The sequence below is a fragment of the Catharus ustulatus genome, chromosome 21, assembly GCF_009819885.2.
Source record: "Catharus ustulatus isolate bCatUst1 chromosome 21, bCatUst1.pri.v2, whole genome shotgun sequence".
NCBI classification, from domain to species: domain Eukaryota; kingdom Metazoa; phylum Chordata; class Aves; order Passeriformes; family Turdidae; genus Catharus; species Catharus ustulatus.
In genome coordinates this window covers 1,448,245-1,472,984 of record NC_046241.1, presented here as the reverse complement: position 1 = coordinate 1,472,984, position 24,740 = coordinate 1,448,245, and the positions used below count along the sequence as shown (strand labels likewise).

At 46.9% G+C, this 24,740-nt stretch overlaps 1 protein-coding gene across 2 annotated transcripts in view; it reads right to left on the bottom strand.

The window, feature by feature from the left end:
• The window catches only part of PNPLA7 (patatin like phospholipase domain containing 7), a 127,740-nt gene that overhangs the window by 34,380 nt on the left and 68,620 nt on the right, over positions 1–24,740 (bottom strand). For both annotated transcript variants that reach the window (XM_033077574.2, XM_033077575.2), the window contains exons 22-26: positions 23,187–23,336; positions 14,911–14,974; positions 13,711–13,879; positions 12,453–12,635; positions 11,386–11,504 (exon numbers count right to left, since the gene is read on the bottom strand). In XM_033077574.2, the coding sequence (XP_032933465.1) occupies positions 11,386–11,504; positions 12,453–12,635; positions 13,711–13,879; positions 14,911–14,974; positions 23,187–23,336 (685 nt within the window). The remainder of the gene's footprint in view (positions 1–11,385; positions 11,505–12,452; positions 12,636–13,710; positions 13,880–14,910; positions 14,975–23,186; positions 23,337–24,740) is intronic.

Sequence of the window (24,740 nt, the reverse complement as noted above, 5' to 3'; positions counted from 1 at the left end):
AAAAAGCCTGAATTAAGACACCCTCAGAATCCTAAAACTCCTGAAGTAGCAAAGCCATAAAACCAGCTCTTCCCTGGAAGGGTTGTCCAGCCCTTCACAGGCTGCTCATGGCAGTGGTGGAGTCCCCAAAAGCCACATGGATGTGGCACTTGGGGACAGGGGTTAGTGCTGCCCTGGGCAGTGCTGGGGGAATGGTTGGACTCCAACCTTACCAATTCTGCAATTCTATGAATTTGTATTTGCCATGTCCATTTTGTGCAAAAGTGGTGCCTTGGGCAACCACTGCCCCAACCCTGCTCTGAGCACAACAGAAATAAACTGGAGGTGCCTGAGCTTCCAAGCCCACAGCACTGGACAGCACATCCTGAAATGCACCATGTTCAGCACACAGGGAACCACAACACTTCAGGGACCATGACCCCAAAACTGAGCCTGCAGCTCTCAGAGTAACAGATGCAGCCACAAGCACTACAGAACCATTCACTGAGGGGTGCTGGTGGTTCTAGATCCTTCTTGGAGTCATTGTGGAAGTGCTCATTGCATTGGGGCGAGTGGAAATTGGATGTTGTTTATGTGAAGAGCTACATGGAGTGGCATCAGGAAAGGTGACATAAGGAAAAGCCTCTTCTTCACATAAACAGCAGCGTTTTTTGGTGTGTTCTGTGGCTGATCCTGGCATTGAGTGGCTCAGTCACTGGCTCAGAAATGGAAATCTGCTACAAGTTGCAACTGGACTATCTCCAATTGGCACCTTGGAGCTTTTGCAGCAGCAGCAATATACCCAAACGTTGCTTTGAAATCTAATCCCAGTTATATCTTCCCAATAACATTATTTCCCAGCTTTCCTGACCATAAAATTTCCCAGCATCATAAATCAGCCAGAATTAATGCAGTGATTTTCTGCCAGCTCCAAAGGAGCACAGAAACCAGACCCCTGCACTTCTGCAGCCATGGTTCTATGTGAGCACTGACAAGGAACTTTCCAATCTTGACAACATTAATTAATTGATTCATCAACTAAGCACCATTTCTAAGCTAAATAGAGGGAATAAACCCACATTAATGGGTTCTCACTCTAACATCCAACAATCAGCAGGATCTCTCCCAGCAGCTGCCCTGGAGGAAGCTTTTTCCCTTCCACAGTCCACACATATTGATCCAGAGACCTCAATTCTTCTTGTCTTCCCCTCCATTAACAACAATCTCATTCCATCCTCCCACTTAGCTTTGCTCTCAGATTCCCTTTAACTCCTTAAGCCACAGCTCAGGAGCCATTTCCCTTTGGCCTTGCCATGCTGCAGAGGTCACGCCCTGTGCCAGGCAGGCACATCTGGCAGAAAAATCATCTCATATTTATCACAAGCCCAGTGAAATCCTCTTCCTGCAAGAAAATCCAAATACAATGTCCTTTTATAGCCTTGATCTTGTTTCTGCTTTATACACTAACTTTAGAACAAGCTTTAAACAAAGAGATTTGTGCCTGACACAGAAATAAATGAGCAAAATGTGTTCAGCCCTTCCAGGAGAGCTGTCAGGGCTACCAAGAGGAGAAAAAGCACAAAATAGTCGAAGTAAATTATAAAATGCCTATTTTGTTTTCTGATCCCAGCTGGCAGCCGCACGCTCAGAGAGGGGCACAGGAGCAGGGAAGTGGCTGAATGACAAACTGCACCCACTTGGGGATGTCACAAAATCCTGTCTCCTACTCTGAGCCAAGGAACAGTTCAGCTGTCATCTGCAAAGGAAGATAATTTATTTGGAAAACAAATACATCCCCCTTCCCCACCCCTCTGAGACTTATTTATTAAAGCCTTGGAAGAACTCATTCTGAGCACAACATCTGGAAGCTGCAGAAATTAAGCCAAAGTACTTTAGAGAATATTAACTGAGAATTTATTTTTTCTTAACAGGAAAGCTCACTGCTCAGATGAGGCTGGACAGAGATTCCCCAAAATCCCAGCAATGCAAGAACCATACTCCTGAAAGCACAGGGACTTGCCAACAGAGCTTTACAGCTTCTCCAGGGGAAGTGAGCACAACACTTTTTATGCTTTTACATCTGATAAAAAAAGGTACAAAACCAGAAAAACAAGAGCTGACCCACAACTCCACCACCTCCTTGTTTAATTTCACCTGTTTATCAAGGCACTGCTGTAAATAAATGAGGGTGGGAAAGACTGGAGATCAGGACAGGAGAGCCCAACTGAATTACCTGCAATTAATTTTAGGGGTTTTCTTTAAGCAATAATTTTGAAGTCGATGACTCCCAAGCTCCTGCTGCTGGGAGGGTTTAACAGAAGCTGTTATAACCTTCAGCCTCGATGGCAAATGGGAGCAAATGAGCAATTACAGAGGTGCTGCAGATGGGAAAAGGAAAATCAGATCATTGAGCATTCTGTGGGTGCCAATCCATATGAACATGGCTTTTGTGGGCACATGATGACCCAAGTGCCACACAACTCCCTGAGCAACTGGCATTAGGTGTGGGAATGTGGGAGCAGCCACAGGTTGTGCCCTTCCCCAGCTCAGTGCAGGCTGAGCTCTGAATTGCTGCACACACAGGATTTAAGCCATGATGAACACGCCGGGCACGGCTCGGGATGGTTCCTCCCTGCACAAACCCAGGCAGAGCCTCTCAGGAGCAATTAGGCTGCAGCTCCTTCCAACCATGTGCAAACAGAGCCCCCAGAGGAGCTCCCAGCCATGTCTCAGGAGCTTTGCTCAACAGCAGCAAATACAACTCACTGATTTATTTTTAGGGTTGTTTTCTGTTTGTTCAAACAACTCTAAGGCTGACCTGGATAAGACTCAAATTACATATCTGAACATACATTATCATCATCTTTTCCCAGCAGGAGCTCACCTTCCTTACCTTACTCCTCTGGCCTCTCCAGAAGAGCAGCACAAGTAAAACACCAAGTCAAAGGTGCAGTTTTATCTTTAAGGACAAAGACTTTTGCTGCTTCTCTGTTTTTTACCTCCTGACTATTGCCCTGGAATCAAATCTAGGTTTTGAAAGATTCTGGGAATCCAGAAGCCTGACTCTGGAGTTCAGCCTTCCCTCTGGCTTGTCTGCACATGGCAATGGGTGCTCCACTCATGACAAGAGCACAGACACCCAGCACAGACACTTCTCTGAGAACCTGCAGGAGCATTACAAGCTCTGGAACCCCCCTATGCATCAGTCTGAGCCTCAAAAAGGGATATCACAGAGAAAAATTCCACTCCACAGTGCACTGAGGTACACACACAAAAGCCATAACACAGGTCACCAAACAGCTTCCACTCCTCCAAAATGCTCCCAGGCAGTTCAGGCTGGCCCTGATGGGGGAAAACTGCAAAGGCCACAAGGACTAACCTCAGAGCTGCCAACTTTCTGCCTTTCCAAAGTCAAAAGACAGACTGACCTGGTGTACAAAGGGATTACTTTGAAGAAGAGGAACTGGAGGAAAGATATTTCAAGTATTCAGAGGTTGGAGTGTTATGTTTTTTCCATGACACAAAGCAGATTGAGCCCCTTTTGTATCATTTTGATACCTCCCTGCTGCAGAAATCCTGCTTCCTCAGCTGTTACTGGGCACTGACAGACTGCAGATGCTGCACAGCAAGCCTGATTCTTCCATTTAAACCCAGGGAACAAGCATTTTTCAAGTTCCTTTCACATCTCAGCTTAATTTGCTGGAACTTCAGAGCATGACCAGGATGAGGAATGGGATCCTTTTAGCAGCACATACTCCTCAAGACCTGTCTTGCTAGAGGAGAGGAAAGCACAGTCCTTAGGTGCCAGCTCAGTACCTCCAGCAAGCACTTGGAAATGGAACAGGAATTTCAGGGATGCTGCCTGACTACATCAAGGGGAGAGAAAGAAAAGACAGGAATTGCAAAAAAAAAAAAATCCTTGCTCTTGTCTTGTCTAAGTGGAAATCAGGAAATGGTGTGAACCCAGTGCAGAAGGGCCCAGTCTGTGCCAGACAGGCTCCATCCAGGGCTGCCAGACACCAGGTTGGAGCCAGGGATCTTGGCCAGCCCCCAGCAGGGCCCAGCACCCAGATCCCTCCTCCCAGAACAGGCAAAGACACCCCCAAAGCTCAGCACAAACACTGCTCATGGCTTGGCACTGCACAGGGTGTCACCTGGGCACCCCTCTGCTGCTGGAGTGAAGAATCAACTCCATCAGAGTCACTGGATGGCAGCTTTCAAGCAAATTCCCCAGACACATCCAACCCACGAGGCAGCAGCATCAATCCACTTACATTTGGAGATAACAACATCCTCCTGAAACCCCAGACAACTCCTCCTGGTAAATGGTTTGCATTTCTCTTCCCTCTGAGTGCTCCAGAGCCATTTCAGAGCTGCAGAGGGTGACCTGCCCAGCTGCCCATGCTGGGTTTCACCACAGGAGAGCACAGCTCTGAGGGTTTAAACCATTTCCTCACTGCCATCAGCAGCTGAACCCCAGCCCCAGGAAATCCTGCCTGTGCCTTCCTCTCCCCAGAGATTGAACCCTTCAGAGCTGCCAGTGGCTCATGGCACAAGAGCACCTTGGAGAGGCTGGTGCTGCCCTTCCAAACCCCTCCTAGCCAAGGCCACAATGAAGAACAATGGTTTTTAGCAACAGTTTTGTTCCATTATTTACTTCAGAACGAGCATTTTCTCAGGCTATGTTTTCTGACCAATTGTTATATTTTGATTCACAACCCTGAATCCAATTTTTATACACTTCAAGCTGTCAGCTATGTGCCCTGTGAATTTCAAGCACTGTGAGGAAGAGACACCAAAAGAAGGGGACACCTGTGCCCCATTATAAACCACTGAAAACAACATTAAATATTGCTATCAATAACCTATTTGCAAGCTTGGTGCAGTCCTGAAGCTCACTGCATGATCTGGAATGATTTCAAAGCCAAGTGCATCTCTGTTGACACACAGGGATACACCAGGATGGCAAAAAAAATTGGCAAACTGCATTTTTTCACAATAGGTGAAAATCTCACAACTTGTGAGAAGACTTGAAAGCAAAGACTGAGGACAGAACTAAAGGACAGATGTAAAGAAGACAAGAAGGAATGAATGTGGAACAAAAACAGTGCAAAGTAACTGGGAAATCTCAAGGACTGGATGTGTTAGAAAGGGAAAAGAGACTTACAGACTGGCAGACACAGGTGGGAAAAGAAAAAGGGAAAATGGGTTATGTATGATCTAGATAGAAATGTAAGCATGGAGAAACATTGTTAAGCAAGTTCTCAAGATATTACTTTTACCCTCCAGCACAAGGAACTAGTCATGACAGCACTTGGGCTCCAGATCCTTCCTGCCCCTCACCAGACTCAGTCCATGTTAAGTCTTGAACCCAGTAAAGGAGCTGAAAAATATTTACTGTGTTCCAATTTATGTGAGGAACATCAAGAGCCCAGGAAATTCCCATGGGATTTTCTTTCATCCCTTCTGTAATCTCTCTATTGAGTGTCTTTAGGATCCCATAGGTGAAAACACTGCTCTGTTCTTTCTGGCAGTGTTTTCCAAGTGGTTTTCTTTGGAGCTGCCTCCTTCAAGCAACAAATTCCTCCCCTCTGCTCCCAGACATCGAAGAGCACATTGTCTGGGTGCCTGTGGTCAGGTTTAATAGTTTTAGAAAGTAACTCCCCCCATATTTCCAATTCCCTCCCTGTATTTGAGGTTCAGTAATTGATCTTGGGAGCCCTCCAGCTCCATCTCAAGTTCTGCAGCTCTGCAGTGGCAGTTTTAAACAACATCCACACACACAAACTTCTCCTCCTTACAGGGGTAAAAAGCCTCCTGTCATTAGTTAGCTGTCTTAGCTGAGGAATAAGAATTAATCTTCCTTAACTGCTGGAACTGAATCTGAAGCACCTGCACCATAAAAGCTCAGAGTCTCCCCAGGAGGTTCTGTTATTGCCCAAGACTGAACCCCAGGGTTTCATAACCACAATGCAGGGAAAGGAGCTGCAGCCTGGGAAAGGGAGCTGTCAGCACATGGGAGCAAATTGTCCATGTCAAGGACAGCACTTTGTCATTGGAGCAGTATTTCCACCTCGGATTTCAGCTCTTTATTCCTCAGATGTTGCATCACAAGATGTTGGGCTATGAGGTGTCAATTGCACCACTGCACCACCAGCCAGCCCCCCCCAACTCTTGGAGCCAAACCTCGCCCTGACCCAGGGGACATCACCTTTATCAGGCCCTAAAAGCCCTGAACTAAGCTTAGATATTTTCTATGAGTCTTCCCTGTTTTCTCTCCCTATGGCTCTCTCTGCTGTTGTGGATCATGGAGCAAAAGATGAAATTGCACAAGGGATCTGCACAGCAGCAGTGCTGGAAAACAGACCTTCCCATGTTCCCATCTGACCTTGGGAGAACCAAACACAGCCCCCAAAAAAGCAGAGGTGCCATTTCCACCCTCTCTCCCTTGCAGCATATTCCTCAGCCACTGCCACTGTAGCATTACCATGCTACGCTGATGAGACTTTAAATGTTCATTAATTCTGGCAGCTTGTCAAATTTTCCTTAACGAATTCAAGCAAGGGAAAGAACAGTGGCTTCATGACTCCTCTCAGGAATAAAAGTTGATGAGAATTTCACAGGAGGCAAGAAAGAAATTTCTTTTCCCTTCAGTGACCCTCTTGCCAAACACCAGACCTGCACTATGCAGTGCAGAAGTGAAAGTTTCTCATACTTAAGATGCAAAATCCAATTAAGGAGGAGGCATTGAGCATCTAAGTACCAGGGTAAGCACCAAACCCTGTCTGTTACCAATTATTATGCAAAAAGGACAGAATTAAGAAGCAACTGCCCTCAGCCAGGATGAGACCACAAGGGTTTTGCTTTAAGGCTCCTCTCCATGTTAGACTAACAAATCTAACAGAAAAACAAATCAACCCCCAAAACTTGCTAATGTCTTTATTAATAATTTCTGACTCTGCACATGAGCATATTGCAGATTCAGCTTCTGTATCCTGCTAGCTGGGCCAGCACTTAATTGCTGGGTGTGTAATTAAAACACTGTGTCACCAGCCAAGGAGCAGCAGCACCACATCCCTGTGCCTGCTGAAGGCAGCCAGGAGCTCCCCAGACAACCTGAGGAGGAATGTCAGATCTCACAACACAGCACTTACTTGTTTGGAAGTGTTTTACATGGGTAGATCAGCTCATCAATCCCCAAACTCCATTCCTTTTTTTAGCAGGATGGAGTGGGGGAAGCACCACAGGGCTTGTTCCTAGGCAAGAGCTCCTCACCTCCCAGCCACACTTGCAGGCTTAAAAGCACTGACAGTCAGAAAAGGAACATGATCTTCTAAAATTCTCAAGTTCTCAAAATCTGTTTCAAGTTTTTCCTTATGGTGTGTTGGGAGCTTCGATCATTCATTTTCTGCCATGATTGCTCATGAACACAAAGGGGCAAAACCCTCCCAAACATGCTGCCATCCTGGGCTCAGCCTCCAAAGAGAAGTTCCTGGAGATGCAGGTGTGCATGCACCACGTCCCCAGGTGGCTGTGGGCATGTCCCACCTGCTCTTGGCTTGACCCACTGCACAGGACTGTGTGACCTGTGCATCCTTCCAGGCACTGAATGCAGCTCTGCCCATCCTGCCTGTGCCAGGGCTTTGTCCCAGTGCAAACACAGGACAAAGTCCTCATGCTTTCTTGAAGATCAGAGCAGTGTCTGGTGGCAGAGACAGGATTGACAAGCAGGTTTTTATTCAAAGTAGCCTGAGTGAGCTGCAGCCAAACATCACAAGCACAGAAAATCCTCCATGGTTTATTCTCCCTGCAATCCTGCAGTCAAACACAGAGTGCAGAAATCAAATGTGATCTCCTGAGAGCAGAGCACTTGAGATCAGCCTCTCAGGGACTCTCTCAGTCTCTCCATCCCTGGGTAAAGCCATTGAGTAGGAAGATAAAGCCAGGCTTTAAGGAGCTCAGCAGCAGCCCATGAGTGACCAGCTGAAGATGGACCTGCCTGTTTGTCCTCCTCTAAAAGCCTGGAGTGTGAGAACCCTGCACGTGGCACAGGCTGCAGCAGCACAGACAGACAGAGGAGACAACAGCAGCATTCATCAGACACAGATCCCACAGCAAAAAGGGCAGATTTTGCTTCTCCTACACTGCTGCTTTTAGCCTCCCTTTCCAGAGGGCCAGAGCTGGAAACAAAGAAAAGGCAGAAAGGACAAGTTGCTGAATCAAGCCAACTGCCCAAAATAAAAAGGTCTGAGCCACATCTGTAGTGTCAGCAAGAAAACTGTGTGCAAAAAACCTCAGCTATGTGACACATCAAGTGCTGAGGTGAGATAATAAGTTTGAAGAGAAAACTAAACAGAAAAAGGAGAAATAAAAAGATGCCCTGATGAAATATCTATAAATATCCTTTGGCAGAGCTCCTCAAGAGAGGTTGAAATGCTCAGGGTGGCATTGCTGGGGTGCTTGTACAGGCACAGGAGTGAAGATCCTCGTGGGTCTCTTCCAGCTCAGGATACTTTGTGATTCTGGAACAGCTCAACCCATTTTTTCCCCAAAGCTTAGGGATTCCCAGATAGTTCTGTAATAATTATTTACTGCCTAGAAAGTTCAGTTTTCAAACAGCTTTGCTAAGACAACCATAGCAAACCAAAGAAGGGGTGGGCTGTACGTGGGAGGGCTAAAGGTCAGGACAGTTATTTATGGAAGGTTTGTGCCTTTGTTGCAGGGCTTGATGTGTCATTATTGGTGCCACTACACCTCAAAGGTATTATTTGCCTAAACACAAATCCCCTTGCCTTCCCTCAAACTCCACAAGGTTTCTAACTAAAATTAAGTTAGCATTTAACAAAAGCAAAACACTGTAATTTTAGAACCATATCACTTCAAGTTGTTTTATTTTTATGCTCACAGGAGAAAGAAAACCTTTAGTTCCTACGAGCCTTTTGTCATGACAAACCACAACGATAATTACTGGGAAGCTGCTCTTGGTAAAACCTCCCAATCCGGCTGTCACTGGGAAGCCAGACAAACATTCCCAAAATAACAACTAAATAATTGATATTACTGGAGTCACAGAACACAATAGCTTGAACAAATACCCACCAGCCAGCCCCTGTCACTGTCACCTCTCCCTGGCTGTGCAACCTGTGTGATTCCTGCTCTGAGAGAGCAAGGGGGAGGTTACTCATGGAATTATTATCCAAAGGCCATCAACAGTCTGTGCAGAGACCCACAAAAACATTCTCAGTCTGGCTGTGCTTTAACCACAGGATGATTTTAAGTACCTAACCTAATCTCTTGAAATTCCCTTGCTAATACAAATGGGCAATCTAAGAATTTATTTTGTCCCTCTAAAGGAAGAGGTTCAGAGTAATTCTGAACCACTACATGGTTCAGAGTAATTTTTTCTTTTCCCCAGTCTTAATTACATCCTCACTTAAAAAAATCTTTATCTAACCACAATTTAGATGATTATTTGATGACTAGAACAGAATTCTGTACCTTTCCAGGGAAAACACAGTGCTCACACCATCCCTGTGCCAGCCTGGAACCCCTGAACAAGCATTTCAGTCTGTGGCATAGAAAATGTTTCAGAGAAGGAAGAACTATCCCATTTATGCACTCTGCCCTTAATCCTCTTCGAGTTCTCCCCATTCAGGGATGCAGAAATGAGCAGAGTGATGGCTAATGGCCCATGGCTCCTTGCTGAATGGGTGATGAGCAACCAGAGACCCCAAAGCCAACACAGCAGCAGAGCAGCTTTGCAGAGAGGGACAACACAGGACCAACACAGTGACCCTGCTCCTCCTTACCTCAGATCCTGCACACCTGCAGGTGGGAGCTTGCAAATTAAGTAGCAGAATTAAAAAAATATATAAACATTTTGGCAAAAATTACAGCAGTGTTACAGAAGGAAGGAAGGGAATGAGCAAAATGTGCTGCCAGCAGTACAGGAGTGCACATATTTAGCATGACACAGGCTCTGGTAGAGGCAGAGATATCAGCTGGGAACAAAGAACAAACCACAAATGCTCTGTATCAGTGGATGAGAAGCCTCCTGAGATACTCAGATAAAACAGAAGCTCCCCTCTGCTGTTCTGCTTTGTGTCTCCACAGGAGAGAGTTTGTCTCAGAAATGAAGCCCTGAAACCAGCTCAGGTGAGGGGCTGTGAAAGGGAGCAGGATGAAGGCACCTGTGAGACACTCGAGGAAGCAGCTCTGGCTGTGTCAGCAGCAGTGACTGCTCAGGAGGAGCTGGCACAAAGGAGCTCAGCCTTTCCTGCAGTGAAGGCTCCCCTGAAGCACGCGCTGGCCCAACGACAAAAATGTGATATTTCTGTGCACTTAAACAGACAGACTGCGTGCAAATTAGGGATTTTGTTTTTTTGAGAGCTGCATTTCAAAGCACTCTTTCCAAGCAGGGCTTCAAGAACACATTGATGGAGACAACGAAGGCAGCGCTCGCTTGAGACAAAGGGCACCTCAATTCTGTCTCAACAGAAACTCTCCAAGTAAAAAGGGATTCCAAAGAAAAACGCCAGCAATGATTTATTTCTAAAGCTCACTGGAGTTTCAGATGGAATTCTAACAGAGTGCTCAGCACACACATCCTTGTGTCTGCAAACCACACTCTTTCTCTAAGGTAAGGCTGTCAAAGTGTATGGGTACCTGGGGCTTTGGAGGATTATAAAGATGAGAACATTCTCCATTAGAGGACATAATTCCTCTTACTGCTCAAACTTTGAAAGCTTTGAAATACTGTGAGCCATTTTTTAATATAAGAATCCACAAGGGAAAAAAAATCCATAGTATAGGCCAACAGAAAGAAACGTCATCTTTCGTGCCCTGGTCACCTCCTGGTATTAAACCATTATGAGAGGCCTCAAGAGGTCACAAACACTCATGTTCCTTCTGCAGAAATTCTGCACAAATCCCCACAGCAGGCTAAGTTTGTGTAATTCCTCAGTGTCTCCTCCCCCAAATGCTGCCTGCAGAGCAGTGCTGGTGTCCCAGGATCCGTTATCCTGAGGGATCTGTCCCAGCCCAGGGACAGTTCTCAGATCCTCACAGCATCCTAGAGTGCTCTGGGTTGGGAGGGACCTTAGAGTCCATCCTTTCCCCCTGCTGCCTTGGGAAGGGTCTGCTTGCCCAGGCCAGACTGCTCAGAGCCCCGTGTAGCTCAGCAGGATCCCAGAGCCCAGCCCAGCAGGATCCCAGAGCCCTGCCTAGAGCCCAGCCCAGCAGGGTACCCAGAGCCCTGCCCAGCCCAGCCCAGCCTGGTGCCCAGAGCCCAGCCCACAGCCCAGCCCAGCCTGGTGCCCAGAGCCCAGCCCAGCCCAGCCCACAGCCCAGCCCAGCAGGATGCCCAGAGCCCAGCCCAGCCCACACCCCAGCCCAGCCCAGCCCTACCTGGCCCCGCCGCCGCCCAGCACCAGCGCGATGGCGTTGCCCGTCAGGACCCGCGCCAGGCGGGAGAAGTCGGAGTGCCGGTCTGGAGCTTTCTGGAACACACGCTCGTACATCTCCACCTGCAGAGGAGACACAGCATGGCCACTGCACAGGCAGGGCAGAGGGAGCCAACAGCAGCCTGCTAAAGATGCTGCAAAGGTGAGACTGCAGCTTCTTTCTTATGAGGGAATGCTGGAGCTGCTCAGCCTGGAGATGAGACTGAGAGGGGACCTGAGAGGGGATCTCACCCCTGTCTGTCCCTGCAGGGAGGGCTCAGGGCAGGGACCAGGCTCTGCTCCGTGGGGGCCAGCAATGGAGGAACAGGCAGGAACTGATGCCCAGCAGGAAGAATTTCTCTCCTGAGCAGTGACCGAGCACTGGACAGAGACACAGGCTCTGAAATCTCCCTCACTAGAGACACTCCAAGCCTGTCTGGACACAATCCTAGTGACTGCTCCAGGGGACCCTGCTGAGCAGGGAGGTGGGACTGGAGGAGCTCCAGGGTCCCTTCCAGCCTGAAGTTGTCAGTGATTCTGTTACAGCTCTTCTCCAAAGGAACAGAGGATTGTGAACCATCCAAACACTTCTAGTGGCCAGTGGCCTCTCTCAGTCTTTTATAACTGCTGGGGGTAGTACAGAATTTCCTTTAGAGCTCTTTCTCTTCCTTGACATCTGAAGGTGTTGGGAAGCATCCCAGGCTGTCTCTGCCTCATGTTTAGCCCAGCTTTGGGAAGCATAGGGATACTCCCAACAAAAAGGACTCTATGGCCTCTACATACCTTTCACTGTGACTCTGAGACAGTGATTACTCTTTCAGGATATCAAAAAGCCAAGTCTGCATCCATCAAGAAAAGCTGTCCCCCTTATCCCTGTTCCCTAAATCCAACTGAGGCCAAACAGATTTAAAGGGAACACTGTGTGTGTAGGAATATGGTGGACTATCATTATCCCAGATCCCCTTTGACACACAGGTTACAGATCAAGTGAGGCACAGCAAGGGACCAGCCAGCAAACCAGGACTCTCTTACCAGCTTGGGCAGACTCCTTTTGGAGAAGACTCTGCGTGGGCAGTGGATGTGCAGGTGAGCAGAACACCAGCTCCTCATGTTGAGCCACTCCACAGTGCGGGAAGGGAGAGGCCCATCCTCCTTATGGAGCAGGATCAGCTGCTTCTGGGCTCTCACTGCTGTGTTCTCCAGCATCCTCTCCAGCTGCAGCAGTTATGGACACACAAGGAAAGGGCAGTGAGTCCTGGCTGCTGCAGTCTCAGGGTGAAATACATCCCCACACACCCCACACCCTCATTCTCACCTGAATCCAACTCTGCACAGTCACAACCCCAAACACGATTGATTTAGACAGCAACACTGTTAACTCTGGGCTTACACAGAAGCCTAAAATCAGCCAAGGATTCAAACCTGAATGTTTGTGACTTAAACCAGGCCATTACAAGCACAGCACAGGCAGGAGCAGCTCCTGCAATGTGAGATGCTGCCCAAGTCAGACTGGAGCCCACAAATATTCCGTGTTTTCTTCTTTCCCTTCCCATCAGTTCACTTTTTTTTCCCTCCTTGCATTCCTGATTTTGATTTTTTGTTGTTGTTGTTTTAGGAAACTGCTGGCAGCTTGTTCTGCCTGTGCTTCCTGCCTCCCACATCCACTCAGGAAGAGCCCACACAACAGGACACACACAAACCCTGCACGTGGGACCAGCCCAGGCTCTTTGCAAGTCAGACTCAGCACTTCACCATCCTAAAAAAACCCACCTGTGATCCCTTTTTAAAATTTCTTGATGATTTTTTGCCTGGTCAGAGGACTTTGGTAATAAAATATAAAACCATAAAAACAGATAGTAAGGGGGAAAAATTACAGCTTAAGATCTGTACTAAAATATAATAAATAATTCATACACTGCAATTTAGATCTACTTTTTCCTAAGCACACACCATAAATTTCATCCAGGCAGAAAAGAATTTCTCCCTCTGTGTAGAGACCCAGAGAAATTCTGGGCAGAAACACAAAGCTTCAAAGCAATTTTTGATTTACCATTGGCCAAAATGACTCTTTAGAGGAAAAGAACTTTGCTGGAAGTACTCCTCCATAAAACCTGCCATTCCAGAGAATTCTCATGCAATTCTTTTGCTATTCCTAACAGGCATTTCTCAGGAATATTTCATTATTTACGCCTCATTGGGTGTTAAACCCAGGAAAATCCATGAGTGTGAAGCAAGCTGCTTTGAGCTGGGCTGTTCCCAGCACCAAGGGGGGAAGGAGCAGCTGCCACACCTCTCCCACAGTGGGCTCCTGGTCCCCCAGCCCCACGATGAGGATGCAGTCAGCCTGGCGGATGCAGCGCTGGGTCCAGGGGGTCAGGGTGCTGTCAGCCTGGTACAGCACAATCCTGTGGATGTCCTCCTGCTGGCCCAGCCAGCTGGTCAGCCTGTACTCGTGGATGCTGGAGAAAACAAGGAAAACAGAGAATCCCATTGGTGTTATAGCACAGCTTCTGTAAATGTGGTATTTGCATTAATTAGGGGCTTGTTTGTAGGTTTTTTTTGGTTTTTTTTCACTTAGAGCCAGGAAACACAAAGGAAATTAATTGTTTCATGTTTGAGCTTGGTTGTTTATTAAATTTTATTTAAAGTACAGAGAGTTTAGCAACACTTTTAGCTACCAGCTAAAAGCGAGCAAAATGGAGGTGAATCCAGCTAGCTACAAGGTCTCTTAAAGTTAAACAGTCTAACAGAGAATTAACACCTATATTATTTATACTTTTGACCTAATAACTAAACTCCTGTGACCCTCAGTGTAGCACTGACTGTTCAACCAGAAACTGCTACCTGAAATGAAGGAAGAATACTGAAAGAAACAACACCCAGAATCTTCCATTTTGTCCCATACTTATTACTAATTATAAAAACCTCAAACTTAAAACCCTTCACCATGTGAAATCACACACTGCTATTTTAACTACATGTGATTTTAACTCCATCACCCAAATTTAGCAGCCTTCTCCAAGGCCTCAGATCAAAAGCAGTGTTCTCCAGGGGGTCAGTGCCAGAAAGCACAAAAATCCCAGGTTTCTGGGATCCAACAAGCTCCCAAGAGAAGAGGGGAATCTTGCACAGGGAGAGAGCAGAATTTCCTGCTCAGTCAGGATCTGCTCCCAGCTCCTGCTGGCTGTTTCTGCAGATTTATACCATTAGACAAATACCAAGACAGGGTGATACAGCAATGCCTCCACAGCATCCCTAAGCATGAGCACACCCAGAGCAATTCAGCTTTTCCAATTTTACAAGTGATAAAATAACTGTGGAGAAAACCCACCCACACCTGCACCAAATACTCTTGAAACATTATTGTCTCCAACACCTGGAGCAGAAGGCCCAGTGTCTGTTAGAAGACAGGATTTTGTTGCCAAACCCTGTGTGTTTTAAGAACAGTGCAGTGTCTCTGATTTCCCTGAGCAGTGCTGAGGACAGGTACCTGTCGAGAGCAGCAGAGCCCAGGCGCTGTTTGATGTTGTCACTGGTGAGCAGCAGGGCAGGACCTGGAGGAACAAGGAAAATTTCACCTGTGAACACCTACATTTGAGCTCCTGGGGAAACTGCCCAGAGAAGCTGTGGCTGCCCATCCCTGGAAGTGTCCAAGACCAGGCTGGACAGGGCTTGGAGCAACCTGGGATAGTGGAAGATGGGGCAGGGACACAGACTGCAGCAGCAATTTGTGCCATATGTGGTGGAAGTTGCAGAGTGGCTGCAGCTAAATTAAAAAAAAATTGCAAAGAAAAGAAAACATAAGGGAATAACTGAGAAAATAGAGAAAATATTGCCTGTCTCTTACTGAGAAATTCACATTTACAAAACATGACAGAGCAGTCACTTTGTATTCATGTTTGTATTGTGCAATCCCTCATTGTTTCATTATCAACAGAACTGAAATTTATGTACTAAGTAACAAAACACTTCATTATGTGAGGAGTCTCAAGGCAAGGTTATAATGTGCTCAGTAAAAATCAAGGGACTGTGAATAACCAACATGGGAGAAGGTCATAAATTCACAAATTCACATCTGTGTTCTAAAAGCAAAACCCACAGGTACAGATCTGGAACTGGCTGTCCTGACCTTCAGGGCCAACTCGTCTCCCCCCTCTGTGCTCAAGTCCTGCTGCAAAGGCTTCACTGCTTTAACTGACTTTACTCTTAGACTTGAAAAAGTTCCCAAGTGTCATTTTCCATTTTGAACTTTCCACTACCCAAATATCATTTGCTCTTTGCTACATTGATTATCAAGGAAGAGCAAACAGTAATGGACAAAAATATCCCACAAGCAGAGACCAAAACATAAAGCTGGTGAGAAAGCACAGAGGAGGATGACTCAAGAACAGATTCCCCATCCTCCAATAAAAGCTGGTTCCTATGAAAGCAACAAGTCCCAAGCAGAGGGAATGAGCAGCATTCCCAGAGCAGATCTGGGCTTAGCCTGCCCTTCCCTCCTCCCTCTGCTGCTCCTTGAGCCATCCAAGGGCAGGGAACAGCCCCAGTGTTGGGGCAGGGGGTTATCACCACACCTTTAACACTGGCAGATTCTTTTACCTGACTCACCATTCACCTGGTGTCAGTGTTGCTCTGGTGCAGCTTTGAAGTGGCACAATGGGATAAGAGAGGTCTGGCAGAGGGAATGCTGCTGGCACTGCACAGGATAGAACAGCAAGGGACAGAGTGCAGGGCAATTCTGCAAGCATTCAGCAGCAGAGTGATCATCAGTGTTCATTAAGGTGTCAGACTTCTCAGTTAAATAGAAAAGATAGGTGGATTAAAATTGCATTCCAGGATATATGGCTTACAAAGCTTCCTGGCAGTGGTGGAAGTTTAGCAGGCAAAGACAAACAGCCTGGAATGCCAAATGAGCTGAGGAATGCAATAAAAATGCTAAGTAAGAGAGACAACACCAAGGGAACAGCCTGGGCACCTCTGCCTGTTGCCCTCCTACCCTGGGCACTGAGATCAAGCAGCACCAGCCCCTGGTGATGCTCTGGGGCCCAGGCCCCAGGGGACACCACTAAACCCAGGGGACACCATCAGGGCCAGGGGCCTGCAGCCAGAACAGCTTTCATCCAAGGAGAGAGGCAGGGTTTGTAGGGCTGGGGTGGATCTTTGTGCTCCTTCAGCCACAGGCACCCTGACTGTGGACAACACGTGCCCAGTAAGCACCAGAAGAGCCTTGGAGAGACTTAAAAATCATGTCCAGAGCTCAATTCTGATGTGGGAAAGCAGCAGCTCACAGAACAGGACACAAACAAGGGTGCCCAGACAGGCCCTGGCTGTGCCAGCTCAGGAGGAGCCTGCCCATCCCTCCACATGCCAGGGACACGGGACAAAGATACCCAGACCTTCCCTCATCCCCAGCACGGAACACGCTGATGCTTCCAACAGAACCAACTTGTTTTGTCTCAGAAATACCAACCATCTGCTCTGCACTCCCAGTTTCTAACAGGCTCCCAATTAATCAACCATTAAAACCCCTCCATTAATGCAACCAAGAACACCAACATATGTGAGCTCAGAAAACAAAATCAACAAAAGTGTTATTTCAACTAAACTGCTGCAAGCAATCAAGTAATGAAAAAATATCATTCCTGTCCTGGAGATTCAAGGCCAGGTTGGACAGAGCTTGGAGCAAGTTGAGATAGTGGAAGGTGTCCCTGCCCATGGTAGGGGGTGGGTGAGAGGGCTTTAAGTCCCTTTTAACCTAAACCATTCCATGAATCCGTGATGATTCAAATGCACAGCCCTCAAACAGCCACACCTGCAGGCAGGAGTGACCAGGCCAATGTGTCAGTGCATCCTTCAAGTGCTTGGTCACAGTCACACACCTCTAAGCACCCTCTCCAAACCTGGCATCAGCCTCATGGGCAGCTTCCAGCTGCAGCTGCTATCAGGGACACATCCCTGCACCCCCCAGGGTTCTGTCAGAAGGATCAGAACAGCTCAAAGTGAAGAACAGGAGAGGTGATGTGAGGTAACATGAAATATTTCTCCAAGCCCTGTGTGTGTCTCTGACAGCAGCCAGCAGCAGATTGCTGGGGAGGAGCATCAGAGCAAGGAAATCTGAGTGCCATTCCCTGAGCCTCCAGCAATCTGCAGCTTTCTCAACCTTTTGGATTTCTCAAGCCTGAGGTGGTGACTTTCAGTAGCCTGGGGGATTTTTCTGTCAGCCAAGAGCTCACAGGGATCCTGAAGCCCAGGTGAGAGAACTGCAGGCAGTGGCCTCACCCAGGCTCAGGGATTGTGGTTTCTGGGAAAACCTCCTGGAGCATCTAAGGCTGTACTCCAGAGCCATCTGTTTTTCAGTACAGAACTAAGAATTCCATGAAGCAGGAGGGAAGGGAAGGAAAAGCTGGCAAATACCAGAGGTCTGGTTCATTTTCTCTGCTAACAAACAAGGGCACTGAAGAGAAGGGCTGCAGCAAAGCTTCCAACCTCCTGCCCCAGAGAGAGGAAAAAAACATCACACAAGACACAAAACCTCCCTTTCTTGCCAGTGAGCAAGATCTCACTTTGGTCATTTTTTCCACAAAACATCAATTTCCTAAGATCTGCAGGAGCAGGAGTACAGGTGTCCTAGCTGTAAGTCTAACAAAACATGGTGTAAAAGTTGCCTCAAGAAATGAGCAGCCCAGAGGGCAGAGAGTGATTTCTGAGGCTCAGAAATGGTTTCAAATCCACCTCACCTGTAAAACAAACCCACATCAAAAGACAAGGCCAGTACAAAATGCACTGTGGGAAACTTTTAGCAGAGCAAATTTGCTTGCTTGGACTCCATTAAAAGAAAATTTACTTTTGTCCTAATAAATGTCTACAAAATTATGTGGCAAAGTCACATAACTGATAAATTAGTTGGATGTCAGAGGATCTTGCCCAGCATAAAAATACTAAATTGTGCCAGGGTTCAGGCACCACAGTGAACATTTTACATTTAAATCTAATCTGTGTGTAAAACCAGGCAGAACTGTAATTAAAAACTCCAATAAATTATTAGCAAAGATTTTTCAGTGAGCTTTCCAATACATTACACATTTTTAGAACTGAAAAGAAGGAAAATTTAAAGGGCAGAAAGGAATGAGAGAGACACATATGTTGGATTTGAATCCCTCCCCACTTCAGTTTGAAATTCTATGAGATCAGAGGGCTCCCACATAGAACCAGAATTTGCACAGCCATGTGGTGCCTTTTAGTAAAGGCACAAAAAAAGTAAAGGAACAAAAAAATAGTCAGGCAAATACTTCTGAAAAATCTGAATACTGCAGAAGAACTTCCTATCAAAAGATGCTCTCAGCTCCACCAGGATTAAGAGGAAAAGAATTAATAACAAAAATAGACATCATGAACACTGATCAGAATTCATCAGCATGACGAATTGCATGGCAGAAAAACCTGCCCCCCTTCCTGGCACTGCAGCCCTGTTCCTGCTTTCTGCACGTTGGATATTCCACAGCCTCCTTCCCTGGACACCCAGGGCCCCAGGCTCAGAGGAAGGGGAGCACTGGAGCCTGCAGCACAGCCAGGGCACAGCAGGGTCACTGTGCCCTGCAGGACCTCCTGCTCTGCCCACAGAGCTCTGATCATTTCTCATTCTGTCTCTGTCTCAAGGTGAAGGCAGGTCCAGCTGCTGCTGCCAGGTCCCAAATAAATCTTCCATCACACAGCTTTTGACAGTAGCAGAGCTGCCCCAGCCCTGGAACCAGCACAGGAGGGAGCTGGAGCTGCTGGAGAGTCCAGAGGAGGCACCAGGGGGATCAGAGGATGGAGCAGCTCTGCTGGGAGGAAAGGCTGGGACAGCTGGGATTGTTCACCTGGAGAGGAGAAGCTTTGGGGTGAGCTCAGGGTGGCCTTGCACGGCCTGAAGGGGCTGCAGGAAAGATGGAGAGAGACAATTGACAGGGGATGGAGGGACAGGACACAGGGAATGGCTTTTCCAGGGTTAGATGGGATATTGGGAAGGAATTGTTCCCTGGCAGGGTGGGCAGGGCTGGCACAGGGTGCCCAGAGCAGCTGTGGCTGCCCCTGGATCCCTGGCAGTGCCCAAGGCCAGGTTGGACATTGGAGCTGGAGCAGCCTGGGACAGTGGGAGGTGTCCCTGCCATGGCTGGGGTGGCACTGGGTGATCTTTAAGGTCCCTTCCAAACCAGACCACTCTGTGATTGGAAGCTCCATGGAAGCACAAACACCCCTTAGCATTTAAGTGGGACACAATCCCACTGTCTGGAAACAATATGTGAATTATCATAAATCACAGAAACTGCAAATGTCAAAGAAAGCAGCACAAATGGGTTGGGGAGAGCTGTAGGTGGTCCCACACATTGGTGCTTCCTGTGTGCAGAATGCACTCCTGATGGAGAGCAGGTTGCTCACCTGAGCTGCTCCCATTACAAATCAAAACATTTTAAAAAAGAAGAAATTTGAAAAAATAATTAATTAAACTCACAAAAAAGAATTAAGCAATGAAACCACTAAGTCCTCTCTCATTACAGGCAAAAGTGGATTTTTTTTCTGGAGGAAGGAAGATTCTGAACGCTTTTCCAGTTTTTGTGGACAGTAAATATTCACTGTCAGACTGAGATTTTCTAGTTGTCACTACTTTTATATCCCTTTAATAATACAGAAGTAGCTAAAAATTACCAAAACAAGACCCAAAATCCTCTTGAATAGATTCACCTGTACCCAGCTCTAACTGCAAGCACTGCCCACAGCCTTCTCATGCCAATTCCAGGGAAAGGAGAACCACTTCTGAAGGGCTGGACTGTCACAACCCAGCCTGCACCCTGAGCTGATGATTCTTGCAATGGTCTCAGTGCTCCTGCCTGCATCCTCCTAATTCCTCATCCCCAACCTGCAGCAGGCAATTCAAGGCATCACTGCAATATCCAGCTAAGTTCATATTAACAGGAAGGGGAAGGAATTTTCTGTAATAAACATATTAAGTTGCAAAAGAAAGCTGAAACCAGCTGCTTTCCCCACATATAAAGGCTGCTCTCCACTGCTCTGGAACATATTTGAAGCCCAGAGCAATGAAATTATACGGATCAAATGTTAAGTATGGATTAAATGTTAAGTCAAGTATTGTAATCAGATGCTGCCATTTAACTTTCAATTAGAAAAAAGGTTGGTTCAAGGAAAAAAACCCACAAAAATTAGCACAAAAAAACCTCATGAATAGCAGCAAATCTTCAAAGCAATTTTCCAAACTGAGAGTTCCTTTCAGAGAAGATTTTCAATTAAGCCTTCTCAAGCACTTTACCAGCTCTCATTTCCATAAAGCCAGGGCAGGTCAGGTCCCAGTTCCCACCCAAAGCCCAGGCGCTGATGCCCAGCTGGGAGCTCAGGGAAGGGCTCAGGTGGCAGCAGCTGCTCAGCAAGACCCCAGTGCAACCTTTCCACATGGAATTATGGAATGGATTGGGCTGGAAAGGATCTTAAAACTCATCTCATCCCATATCTGCCATGGGCAGGGACACCTTCCACTATCCCAGGTTGCTCCAAGTGCTTCCAGGACACTTCCAGGGATCCAGGGGCAGCCACAGCTTCTCTAGGCAACAGGTGCCCTGATGCCAAATGTGCATGTGAATAGAAAAACAACCTGAAAACAAATCAAAATTTCACTCCACTACTCAGTCCATTTTCTGTTGCAGTAAGTTGGAAGAAAAAAAAATTCATTCCAAAACCCATCCCTTTCCCTGAAAGCCAAGCAGCAGCTGCACGTGGCTCCCAGCACTTTGTGAGGCACAGAGAAGGAACACCCAAACAACTGTCAGGCAGAGGGCAGAGGATGAAATACAAAAGGTACAAGTTAAAAAAAAAGAAGAAAAAAGTAAGTGTTGCTTCTGCTAAATAAAGAACTAAAAGCTGCAGGCTGCCAGGAGCCCCAGCAGAGCTGTGCAGAGGTTTGGCCCTGCCTGGGAGCTCTGTGGGGCTGGGGAGATTGGGCTGGGCACGGTGGCTGTGAGGCCACAGAGCTCCTGTGCCAGTGGTGTTTGGGACCAGATGGCTCCCTGTGTTTTCCCACAACACTTTCCTCTTCCCACTGCAGCCGTCTGCTCCCTCTTGGCAACAACTTCAGGTGCCAAGGGTGTACAGAACCACCTCGAGCTGCCAAGCGCTGCACAGGCACCAGCCCAGGGAAAGGAAGGGAAGGGGTGAAGGGGGAAAGGCTGAGGGAGCCCAGCAAACCCCCCTTTGGCACCTGCCTGCTGCTTTCAGCCCAAATGGGTGTTTTTATTCTGAACAGTCCATCTACCTACTTAAGTTTCTGTTTGTTTTATTTACAGGCTCTCAGTGTTGTCACACATCGGAACAAGCTGGCAGTGATCCCTAAGGAGTCCCCATTAGCAATACAGCTCCATTATGGATGTAACATTTTTCTGCCATCTCCAAAATAAGAGGAATCTTCAAACACCCACAAATTAGTTCTCACTGTAACAAGTCTCTGCCATAAGCTGCACACAAATTCAGGCTTCAGAAGGTTAAAGAGCTCAAGCACCACTGGCTTTTTCCTTTTCACTTAAAAATCACCTGAAGATTTTTCAGCAGGAATAGGAGTGCCAGCTCCAGACACCAAAAGTCAGAAAGAAAATTACTAATACATATAAGTGGTTACACCTCAAGCATCACATAACTGGTACTTTTAAATAAGCCATGAGAGAGCAGATTAATAATTTCTCAAAGGACTACAGGAGATTCACTCAAGAGATCTGTAACAGCATTTGAGGATGAGAAGAGGATGTTCAGGAAATGTCAAACACCACTAATGAACACAAAATGAATTCTGAATTAAATGCATGGGTTTTGTGAGGAACTGGAACTTACACAAGCAACTTCACCCATGGATAAAGCAATTAATGACTCAGCCATGAGCTGAACACATGGTTTTGTGGGCATGAGACAGACAAACAAGCTGGCAACAAATGGGACAATGATTTCAGACTAAACTTTGGATTTCCAGTGCCAGTCTGGATCTGCTCCATGAGCCACCAAGTCTTATGCTTACCACTCATGCACAAAGAAACTGCCAAAGAAACACTTTGCTGGATGAAGTTTTTCAGCTGAGGAGGCCTGAAAGACTCACAGCCATGAGCTGGAGAGATGCCATGCCACTCACAGGTGCCATGAGAACAGTGCCCTGGTGTGGGATGTGTCCCCTGGTGTGACTGTGGGGAGCTGAGGGCCAGAGAGGCTGGTGAGCACTTCCAAGTCATTAAGACAAAAAAGTTTTCAACTAAAATTAAATGCATGTTATGGATGGGAATAGAGAAGCAAGAAGCATGGAAAAGGCTGATCCTGACCACTGCTGCAGAATCACAGAATGGTTTGGGTTGGCAATGACTTGAAAGATTACCTGTCCATGGACACAATCCACTATTCCAGCTTGTTCCAGCCTGACCTTGGACACTTCCAGGGATCCAGGGGCAGTCCCAGCTTCTCTGGGCACCCTGTGACAGGGCCTCCCCACCCTCACAAGAATTTCTCCCTAATCCTGCCACCAGTTTATAATCAAAAAAGTCCCTGTCTCTCATTTTTTATAAGGCACTGGAAGCCCACAGGATCCTCTCCAAAACCTCCTCCCCAGCCCTGTGACCATCCCTAGGTACTGCTACCCCCTACCACAGCATGGACCCCCCTCTGACAGGTGACAGCAGCTGGCCATGCCACTCTGAAGTGACCAGCAGGGCTGGTTTGCTGTGATGCCAAGATGGGAACACTCACCCACAGCACTGAGGGCGTGCTTGAGCTCCAGGGTGAAGGCTGTGAGCGGCACCTCCTCGGACACCGGCATGATCGCCACCGTGGACAGGTTGCTGGCAGGATTCCCTGCATCCCACTTGCTGCTGGAGCTGTGCAGTCCAAGAGGATGACCTGTCCACAGAGAAAACACCTGCCATCAGTCAACCAGGCTGAAAAAAAATGGAATGTCACCTTCAGGCAGGAGGGAATGTGTCACCGCGTCACCGAGCTGCTCAGTGTCAGAGACATGTAACACAAAGCTCCACAGCACCTGAGAGCAGAGCTCCCACATACTTCATTTTAAAAGGATGAATATCAGTTTCCATCATTTTTGGTTGCTGGTTGAAGTCAGGCAATGTAAAAATATGCCAGGAATATGTTAAATGAAACGTGGATTTACCTGATTCAGGACGACAAAGAAAAAAAGGAACTTAAAATCCCTTTACCACAACTTTGGAACTGATTTAGCCCACAAGAGGAATTAGCTTCACTAACAAAACCCCCAAAACCTGCTGTCAGTATAACAATATTCCAAAACCTAACAATCCTTTTCTTATGGTATTCCTCAGCAAGGAAGGAAATAATTGTTTTCAAGAAAGCTCCTATGGAAAATTTGCATCTCTACCTGTTTTCCTGTTTTATCTGCTTTACAGATATGGCTTAGGAGTATTAAAATATGGAACCTCTGAAGTAGCTGCAAAGTGCCTGGGAACTATCTCTGATATAATTTGGTGAGTAAGGGCAGAGGAAAAGCAGTTTTTGAGAGAAACCTGCAGTGCATTGAGGAAGATCAAGATCTTCCCAGACAGCTTAGAGCAGGTAAAGGTCGATGTTGTTCTACAAACTGTTCTTGTTCTGATACTCTTTTTTTAGCTGAGCCTTCTCAGAAAATCTCACTCTGCTGCTAATGCCTGTCAACTCAGCTCTGAGAACACAAAAAGTTTTGAATTTAAGTTGGGATTTTACATCCTGCTTATCTCATTTCACCCAGAAAGCCTGAAGATATACTATCAAGATGAATTCTCAGGCTGGGCATGTGAAATACTTGATATCTCCAGTGCAAACCCATTCAAAGGCTCAATGCCAGGGTGACAGGATACAAAGAAATATCAGATAAACTTTTTTTAAAATATATTCAGCAATCGAGTTATTCATTTCAAATCTTCTAAAACAGTTCTGCACAGAACATTAAATAGTTTTCCCCCTCCTTCTGGTGATCTTCAAGAAGATATCTGTAGGTTCAAAGAGGTTACACATCTCAGCTCAACCCCTTCATCTCCACAGGCACTTTCCTGCTCAGAACTTCAATGGTGATTCTCTGATTGAACTCCTGCTACTCTCACTAATTTCCCTCCCATTTTCTGTTTCCCCCATTTTGCCCTGTTCCCCAGGCAGTGCAGGCTCCTCCCTGGGCCACAGAGACATCTCAGCAGGCACAGAAGTTTGAAGTACAATTATCACCAGGCATTTGTGCACAAGTGGTTGTACCCAGAAAGATGAGCAGGCAAAGAAGGAGCAGATCCCTGGTAGAGCCCA